Source organism: Alternaria arborescens (genome assembly GCF_004154835.1).
Source record: "Alternaria arborescens strain FERA 675 chromosome Unknown contig_13, whole genome shotgun sequence".
Lineage (NCBI taxonomy): Eukaryota > Fungi > Ascomycota > Dothideomycetes > Pleosporales > Pleosporaceae > Alternaria > Alternaria arborescens.
Genome location: NW_021167868.1, coordinates 95,588 through 105,461, shown reverse-complemented (window position 1 = coordinate 105,461; position 9,874 = coordinate 95,588). Strand labels below are relative to the sequence as shown.

Sequence of the window (9,874 nt, the reverse complement as noted above, 5' to 3'; positions counted from 1 at the left end):
CACCATCTACGCGTAACAGCATATCGTATGATCTTGGTAATGGGCTGTAGTTCGACACCGCAAAGATGGATGTTTGACGCGAAGAGCGAACTGGCGCTGTGAAGTCGGAAGTACCTAGATAGTACCCGTGGGTGGAAGGGCGTCATTGGATATGCGCTAACCATTTCTGCCCAGATTTCCTACAACCACTAGCTGTGTACCTCCTATCTTTTTAGGTAATATTCGCGCTCAAGTTCTCATTGAAAAACATGCCTCTCGCATTCCGTGTTGAGCTAAACATTGCAAACGTTGTCTCATCATAATCCCAGTCATGTAGAGTTAGGGAGTAACTGTCTATGCAGGTGGTCCTGTGCAAGCGAAGTGCATTCGTCCTTCATTCCAATAAAACCCGCGACATATATATAGTTGAACCCTAAGCCAGCCTCTGAACATGGTCGCAACAGCTTTCTTCTAGCCTCGTCTTTATAGCATGTCATGCTACTGACGAACATTCTTTTTCTCTCTAATTCCTACCCCCACTTGAACGTATTTTGAAGAAATTCCCAGATTTCTCTAATTTTGCTTTGATCGAAAAGTAACATTGTCTGCCCCCTTAGAGGGGGCTTTTGTAGGATAGAGAACTTGGTGAAAACGAGTTCCTTCGCGGCCGCGAACGCGGGTGGCATATCTGTTCTACAGCCGTCTGATCCAAACCATTGTATCACATGACTTGCAGGCACCCCTCCCTAGACACTACCGCCATGCCCGCCAAAAACGCAGCAAGGTTCAACAGAAATCAAATCTCGATCCCGATTCAATGACTTTCGCACTCGCGGGACTCAACAAACAAAGACGCAGCATCCAAGCCGTTCGCGCACATGCCAAGGTACGAGTCAAAAGCGGACTGCTAGATGACATCATCGGAACGACCGAACCGCGGATGTCCGGGAGTTCCGGTGCCGGCCAGCCAGTTCAACGCGTGGCCCAGTGATCTAGCAGGGAATAATCACCAGTGATAATACGAGGTTTGAAGATACGAGTTGAGAGAGGGAGTATGATGATTAGGATTCGTGATTATGATGAGTGTTGCGTTGGGATCTACAGAACGCGTCGTGTGACGGATTCGTCAAATCTCGTTTTCTTCGTGACACCGAACATCCCAATCTCCATGCGATCCTACATGAGGTTATGCAGTACAGAAAAGACACCAAGTCCTAAACGCCCCTGTGCCCGGTGCGGTATCCAACGTTGTCCCGGAGCTCAAGCAATGACTCTTCGGTGCTGGATCCCCACAATTCATTAATTGTCCTTTACATGTATCACCGCGCCTCCACGGGCGCCTCCGTTGACGGCTTTGGCATAGGCTTGAGCTCTGAGCCCGCCCCGCTCTCAGCCCTCTTCCGGCCTGTCAAAGAGAAGTGATGGCTCGAGCCGGGTCGCTCTTCAGTCTTCTCGTTGGCATGGTTGTTGTCGCCGAAGCGCGAGAAGATGCTGCGCTTCTTCGGCTGGGGCTTCGGCTCGTCGTTCAGGCCCACGTCTTCAAAACCCTCCTCAGGCACTTGCTCGTGGCTTTCACTATGGCGGGGTTGTTGCATTGACGAGCGGGGTGTGGCGCGCGAACGGCGGACATCGAGAGAGCGTCTAGTGTCTACGGAGCGGCGCGCATCGAGCGACTGACGAGGGTAGGTTTCGTGGACATTGTCTGTGATTGGGGAGCGCGCAGAGATATCCTGTGTCTCGTTAGCGGGGTCTTGCTTGCCACTGATCGCAATACGTACAAATGACCTCCTGTACGAGTCGAAGCTCTCGCGCGAAATGCTAAACGGCTCGGTTTCGCTGAGCAGACTTCGGTGATTTGAGGAAGTGGTGGAGACGTTGGATTTGGAGTGCCAGAAGGTAGGCTTCTCGTGCTGTGGGGATGGCTGTCGCAACGTCAACCAAGGTCTCACAGCGTGCCATTTGCGCGTGTCGCTCTACATGCACCGTCACACTGGCTTGACATTTCTTACCGGTAGATAGACGCCGCTATCGTTTATTTCTATCACATTGTAAGCGCCCATTCATCCGATGCGCTGATGCAGCCGCGGGAGCATGTTTAGACAGGAACATGCTTGTGCTCAGGCGCATTTTGGGAAATCTCACCACTCAATTTGTATTCTACAGGGTCCTTGACCTGCAGGGGCGTTGCGCCCGAGACAGCTGTGCTCTTGAAACCGTTCTCCGGCGCGCTCCGCTGGGCCTCATCGGCGGCCTCAGGCACACCCGCACGGCGAAAGGGATTGCGAATAGGCATGGTAATAGGGCACTAAGAGTCAAACAAGGCGGTACGAGAACAGAGTGGAGTGTTTCAGTAGGCTGGTGTAAGATGGACGCAGTGAGCAAAGAGGAACTGCTGGATCGGGTCTAACAATCATGACTTCCTCGACCAACCAATCGGGCAGTAACCAAAGAACTAGCCGGTGCCCACGTTGCCCGATCAATCTTCTCGTGCGAGAGCAGGGCAGAACGAAAGACGTCATGTCGCAGACATATCCAGACTTGATTGACCGTTCTAAGCAGGACTGATTCTTCCTTGCGGCATGTCGAACGCTGAGCGGGTGCTGGGGTGCAGATCAAACAGGTCCGGAAGAAGGCCTTTCGGTGAACCCTGCATATGCCTCCAGGAACCAAATCCCTATGTAAGCGGAGCTTCAGCTCACCACTGTCGCGCCTCAAAACAGCTTGTTTGTACCTCACACAACTCGACCTGCATTGTCGCGACTAGAGAACTGTTGATCGGCTGGGCTTTCTTCGTCTGCGCTGGCTGCGCGCTCGCGCTATGATACCTCGTATTGGCCTGAGATGCGATGTCGGTAATGATCTCGGGAAGCAATCTGAATTGTGTTACTACTGTACGGGAAGGATTGCGCCTCATATTCGAAACATTCAAGGATGTCTGGGGGTTCCCATCGCCAAATCAGCACTGCGACGAAACATGAGCTGCGGTAAAGACGTTTCTCTGCCTCAGTAGTGATGCCCCCACAATCTGGAGATCGCACAGGCCGAGACTGGTAGAGATGCAGCAACTCCACTTCTGTCAAACGAGCCCCTCCTTTGCCCGATTAGTGACAAGGGTATCTCTGTGCGGAATCTGAGGCTGTGTCCAGGTAAGCATGGTTGGCAACGGTCGAGCTTCCCGACCGAAGTTACATGAGATATTTTGAGTATAGACACCGCAGGCGATCCATGTTATGCGCGCGGTAGTCATGAAGCCTCGAGACGGACCTACCACGGTGAGTAGGGCCTGATTTGCGTTCAATCTCCCTGGTAACACTCTGTATGCTTTGTGATGCCGTTTGCCTACTACATGTTCTACTAGTAGCTGCATGGAAAGAAGAAAATCAGCTTACATGAACCACTCTTTGGGTGCAGTAGTCCGCAACGCGGGGTCGAAAGACAAATCTAATGGTAGCCGGGCCAACTGACTGGCCTTCAGCGACGTGTAAGAATTGTAGTCTGCGTGTCGCAATTTCTCACGCCTTTTGTTCAACAGAATCGCACTAGACGTGGACAAGCAATGACAGCTGCAAGATGGTCAGTGACCCAGTAGACTGAGTTGTCTACATGCCCGAGATAGGGCTGTCTCTACGAGGCTGGACTGCTGCAAAGCTTGTACGCATGCAGCTGTGAGTGTCCCCGCACATGATGCATGAAGAGGTGCAGAGGTGCATGCAGCCGTGAATGTCAAATGCCAATCGATTGGCAGTCCCCGCTGCGAACTAGTCGTAGCCCAAAACTCATTCACTTGTGCTGGTCTGGTGAGGAGCATCCCAATCTTAGACGATGATGCGCGTTTAATCTGCCCGAAAACTGGAAAGCGCCGACGCATAATTCGAAGTTTTCCGATCATGCCATGGCATGGGTACGAGAAGATGTGCGGATACGAGCACTAGGACGAGTCAATAATTTCTGCTTACCTTGCAGGACTAACTCGCCTTGTCCATCCTTGGCCTAAGGCTGGAGCCCGAGACCGAATCAACATCATCATCTCGTCACGTTCTAGGAGCAATCCAGTTATCCAGGTGAAGGCGAAGTGGCTTCCGAAGTTACTCCAAACGGATCGCGATGCTGCTGTGGCTGGTGGGGTCTGCAAGCCGCCTATGGTCGCAGCAACTGGTTCCAAATTAAGCCGGCCTCAACTGAGATGGTCTAATTGTTTACACATTTACCATGGCAGGAGCTTTAGTTGGGTAATTGGTATGCATTGTATGGTGCTTTTTCGGCTCTGGTATGAGAAAAGAACATCTGGTATGATTAATGATGGTACGGGTAAGGGTGCATGTTGGTGCGCGCTCGGAAGTGGTAGGAGATTCCACCCACGTGCAGGCAATCGATAGCCCAGCTAGGCTGGACTCGGGGGATGCACTACCGACACGGTGGCGAGCTACGAAATGTTCCAAATCGGTAGGCGGAAGAGAAGGCCTTGAGACGAGAAGCGGTGTGTGCTGGGAGTAGCCGTTACACAGATGCAGTGCGCTGTGGCATCAATATCGCTCACCCCATGTTGTGCGCTCCGCTCAAGGGCAGAAGCAAGGACAGGCCCCCGCTCCCATTGAATCTTGGAAGGCCTGTGCCTGGGCATTCCATCATGGTGGAGCAACGTGCAAAACCCATCGCTGTGGTGGAGCCCTTGCGGAAAATGAACCTTGAAGAGTGGCATGTGGCACCAAATGGCTTAGGGCCTTAGGTAAGAAAGACGAAACAGCGCCTCAACGAACTACAGACGGCACGTCGACGCCGTGAGCCTGCCCCGAAATTGGACGCCTATTCACAATCTGTGGAGAAGAAGCGCTTTCATGAAGGGCGCTATCGAGTGGTGCTGGCCTATGTGACGGCCTCGTGTCTCGAAACCTGAGCACAGCAGAGCCTGAGTAAGACGCTTTCGCGTGCTATATCAAGTCGAAGACGCAATAATCAACGTGAGAAGAATCACGATGTGTTCTGATAACTCGAAACACAACAATGTCGGAAGAGGTTCCCTTCGGGGCGATTCGTCACTGGCGCCATCCACTCAGAGGCGGCCATGGCTGCCCCTGCCGAGAGGTGAGAAAAGCCACGTCCCCGCCCGGGGGGCGCCTTCCTTGTTAGCCTACCAGCATGGCTCGAACCAGCGGCTGTAGAAAACGACTGCAACATGCTCAATACTCGTCGTCCCCAGGCCAGCGGCGCCTGAGACGGCGTCGACAAGTCACACTGCAGACCCCGACGACCCCAAACGTATACGGCGTCGAGGTTCCCGACAAGCTCGCGTTGGTTATTGGGCTCTGCCGCAGGTGCTCGTATAGCTTGCCGATCCAACGCTCCAAACACTCGCGCATCGTCGCTTACTATTTTGAGTATGCACCTGCCGTCCGCCTCTAGCCACCCATGACGCCCGCGCATGGGTGACTCCTGGTCAACGCTTCCCAGCAAGCCGCCCAGTAGCATGGATGCCTTGCGTGGTCTGTTCTTGGGAGCACCAACTTTTCCCTCCTCATCGCACCGTAGGCCCGTTGTTTTCGTGGGTCCGTGACGGCGATCGACCGACGACCCAAGCCGCTGCATGCAATAATATAACTCGTCTCCCCATGCCCTCTTTGCGCTCGCTGTGCCCTACTCCCAGACAAGCAAGCCACACTGGACCGCCTGTGACTGACTCTTCACCACCTTGCGTGTATGACCAAACGTCTGCTTCACTAGTGACACCCGTCCCTATCGACGTTCCACACTCGCTTCAAAACCCCCGCCACTTCACGCCTGAGACCTCTGTCCGACCCTTTCGCTCGCTCACCTCTCAGTCTTTGTCACGGGATCCGTACCCTATCGATACCAATCTAATCAGGAACACCCCATTCGCCGTTTCCGTGTCCCATCTGCACCTTCCTCCTTGACCGGCTACCTGACGTCCTTCCATCCCAGCCAGGCGTCAACGCCTGTTATTCTTACCTGGATCTAAACCTCATCTCACTTCATCGCAAACATGGGCTTCGGATCATCCGACGGCAATGAGTTCTTCCAGAGCTGGGCCTTGTGGCAGAAGATGACTTTCGTAAGAAGTCCCACTGGCTGCTGATAACGTCCCTGCTAACGCTGCCCAGGTACTGGCTTGCGCAATTGTCCTCACCATCTTTCTTGGCCTGCTCAAACTATGGTATGACAAGAACAAGGTCCGCAAGTACAGCAAGGTCGAGAAGGGCAAACGCGCGGCGACTCCCGAGATGCTCGAGGCGCAGCCAGTAACCCATGTCCAAGAAGAGACCAAGGATGAGATTCCCTTTGGTATTCGCGCCATTCAAAGCGGTATCGAGGTTGACGGTGTCTGGATCTCTCGCACCAACACTCCTGTTGGCAGTAGCCGTGCTTCCATCATGAGCGAACAGCTGCCCCGTAGCTTCAACAACTCTCAGCTCGAGTTGCCCCAGCCAGTCGCCCAGGGTTCCAGCCGCAACAGCTCTCGTGCCCCAAGCTCCTTTGACCGCGCCGTTTCCGCTGAGCCTCTCCCAAGCCATGACTCCCGCGCCTCCTCCCCTGGCCGTGGACACAACCACGAAGGTCCCCGCTGCAGCAACTGCAACCACCACGTCTCCCGCAACACTGCTACCCTTAACGCCTTGGAATCTCCCGCTTCTACTCGCAACTCTGCTGCTCCTTCTCGTAAGTGTAGACTTGCGCACTTGATTGAGACATACTAACATCTCACAGCTCCCCTCAACGCCAAACACGGCCAGTCTTCAAGCTCCTCAAGCAAACGCTCCAGCGATGAGTCCGACTACATGCAAATGGGTCAAGATGTCCGCGCATACGAAACTGCATACTTCAGGCCCAACCAACCCATTGACCCCAAGACCGACCTCGAACTCCTCCGCAGCCACCGTCTTTCCCACGTCGCTGAAACTGGACAGCTCACTCCCAGAGTGCGCAAGCCAGGTAATAGCGGAGAGTGGGCCAGCGTGGCGGACAACCAAGTTTCCTCGGTCAACGGTGTTAACTATTTCATGCCCCAGAAGTCACCCTCTCCTCCGCTAGCCACTGTTGCCGACCAGTACGAAGACGTTGCTCTATCAGCCTCTGCAGGTCCCAGTCACGACGGCAGCGCAGCGAACCAGGCTAGGCAGGCAGTTCCCTTGACCGAGTCTTACGCACCTGGCGCGCCATACTACCCAGACACCTACGAACCTCGTGGCCCTCAACACCAGTACAGCTACGATCAAGTGCCGTACGAGGTGAACACGGAGCAGAACCAGGATCGCGATGACCATGTCTTGCGCAGCGTCAACTCTGGCTTCCAAGTTTTAAAGCCAGGCACCTTCCAGCCGCCCACACCCGAGGAGGTTGACCTTGCTGAGCGGAGAACTTCCAAGAAGCTCCAGAAGAAGAGGAGAACATCCGGTGACTCGCGCAAGTCAGCATTCACCGAACAGGTCTAATTCTTCATCGCGATAACTTCACCACGGCATTTATCCTTATCGCCTTTTCCTCGCGTCCACGCCGTCACCTGTTCTCCCATCACAACCACGTGCTGGCACCAACAACTGCATTGAAAGTTTTACAGCGTTTAATTTTGTATCATCTGGCAATCTTCGGGGCTTCTTTTGGGCAGCATGACACTGGGCACTTTGCATGTATGTTTTCGAGCATGGACAGACCCATGTACTGTTGTTTTTTCATAATTACTCTCTCCGCCGCAACAGGTTGCTTGGCACCAGGAATGCGAGCGGCGTTGTAGTAAATCATCATAATCGGGCGTTATAGACACACAAAAATGGGCACACCTAACGATCACCACGTAGCATGAGTACCGGGGATTACTGGCTCATTGCATAGCATATAGTACAATCATGAACTTTTATCCGCATCGCATTCCCTGTCTGTTCACTTTCGTGCCGCTTCTCATTCATAGTTCCGGTCTAACCATTGACAATAGCTTTGTGCAATGAGCTTGACTTGGTACTCGCTCCAATCTACTCATTACAGACTACGGCTATAGTACTTTCCGTCAAACCTCACGACAACGAGAAGCGGGACGAAGGATTAGAGTTCTTACCCCCTGGACGCCCACAGGTCGTGGCTTTAATCTGACGAACACGAAAGCCAAGCCGTAGTTGCCGTCCGTCAGCAAATTGCCACCAACTGCAGTGCTGACACTGAGAAAGACAGCCACGCCCAGCGTCACAACTCTTTGATTGGACAGATGCCCGACATATGCAAGAGTAGGTTGGAGAAACAGAAAAACCAAGTGTTTCTTACATGTACTGTGCAGTAAAGCTATCTTGCGCTAAGGTACCTAGGTTAATATACAGTAGTACACGTACGCCACGGGGACAGGCGGGTTGTGCAGCCGGCGGAAGCTTAGAAGGGTTCGGGTTAGGTAAGTATTCAGCCTTGAATGTCGACATTGCCAACTATTGCATGGTAGCTTTGACCGCTAGAGATGAACACATGTTTGCTTTTCGTGCGCTCAGCTAGGGACACAAACAGGAGGGTTTGAAGACAGGAGGAGATCACACATCATATCCAATCACACCATGACCGATTTAGGGGTCGTGAGCTGGAATATATGACATGTTTTAAGAGCCGGTCCAGTTAAGAAAGGACTACGCTCCACGCACCCGCTCGCCCACTTGCTCTCAAGGCAAGCTCAACTGCAATAGGGAAATGGGATGGAAGAAAACCTGGTTCCTGGACCGGCAAACTCGGCTTATAGTTACTGGTTCAACTACCGTGCCGTACTAGCCAGTTGCCGCTACCGAGCCGTGTCCCTGTTCCCTTGATTCCTTTCTCTTCTTCTTTTCTTCGCGTTAGGCGTGCTGCGTGCATTTTTTTTCCTGTGGCTTGTTGAGGCTTGGTGTACATATTGCTTATGTGCCTTCAAGCGCACATTCATTGGTCAAGACCATGCGTTTGGCGAGTGCTTTTAGTCCCGCAGGCTTTGATGAGAGAAATTGAGGGTTGAGTTGCGCAATTTGACACGACGTGAGTTAGAAAGCATAGACTGTAGAAGAGGCTACGGAAGACAAAGTCAAGTGATTTTGAGCTGGCGTATGGTATAGGCAATTCTGCTAAGAGCTAGAACAACTGGGGTCATGCTCGTCGATTGTAGGCAAACAGCCTGGTGCTTGCATAGCAAAATCACGTCTTACATGCTTGTCGACGGGCGAAGACTAGGGTGTTCATCGCCAAGACCTCGGCTTCCTTTGACCAAGGTCGTCACTTCCGCCTTCTCACATTCCAGAACGTCGTTTCCATTTTTTTTTTGCTCACAGGCAGCTACACTCGTTCACCGGTCACGTCACGCCTTGCATACATGTCTCCATAGCTCAACTACTCGCCTCGCGCTACCAGAATTCCAATGCCGAATATAGACCATCAAGCCGTGTGGCTTGCATAAATGGCCGCGGGTGGCTTTTTGACGTTGTTCGCAATCGATAGGTGCGTGTAGCGAGAGGCGGGGTCGAGCGGCTGTCTGCCCGATAACCTGATTTGCAAGAGGAGGGTCCTGAGAAGCCTCACCGTCATTCACGACAACGGTGTTGGCTTGTCTTGGCTTATTGATTCGCTGCACATTGCTTATGACGATGGGTGGAGATAGAGGGTAGTTTGACTTCAAGACCCAAGAGAGAGGCGGAGGCTTGGTGATGTGCTGGCCTTTAGGCGAGATGTCCAGGGAAGGAGACCATGGGTACTGGTCCTCACAGGTACAAAGGACCTCGATCTGTAACCCATCACTGGAGTACGAAATCGGTATCTGATGCATTGGTGCAGGACCTGTGTACTCCAATCAATGTGACATCTCGACAGATGATCCTAGGTTGTAATCAGTACGGCTTACCATACACCAGGTCTTTGTTCCTTGATCTTCCCAGCTATACGTCCGGCG

General features: G+C 52.9%; 2 protein-coding genes across 2 annotated transcripts; one reads left to right on the top strand and one right to left on the bottom strand.

Moving 5' to 3' along the window:
* Window positions 1-1,298: 1,298 nt before the first annotated feature.
* Window positions 1,299-2,272, bottom strand: AA0111_g6157 (hypothetical protein; the record flags this gene model as incomplete). Its single annotated transcript, XM_028652349.1, has 4 exons — window positions 1,299-1,709; window positions 1,758-1,901; window positions 1,989-2,017; window positions 2,122-2,272. The coding sequence occupies 4 exons, from the start codon at window positions 2,270-2,272 to the stop codon at window positions 1,299-1,301; spliced, it is 735 nt and encodes a 244-aa protein (XP_028506178.1).
* Window positions 2,273-5,977: 3,705 nt separating this feature from the next.
* Window positions 5,978-7,424, top strand: AA0111_g6156 (hypothetical protein; the record flags this gene model as incomplete). Its single annotated transcript, XM_028652348.1, has 3 exons — window positions 5,978-6,046; window positions 6,096-6,651; window positions 6,700-7,424. 3 exons carry the CDS (start codon window positions 5,978-5,980, stop codon window positions 7,422-7,424), a joined length of 1,350 nt encoding a protein of 449 aa, XP_028506177.1.
* Window positions 7,425-9,874: the final 2,450 nt, after the last annotated feature.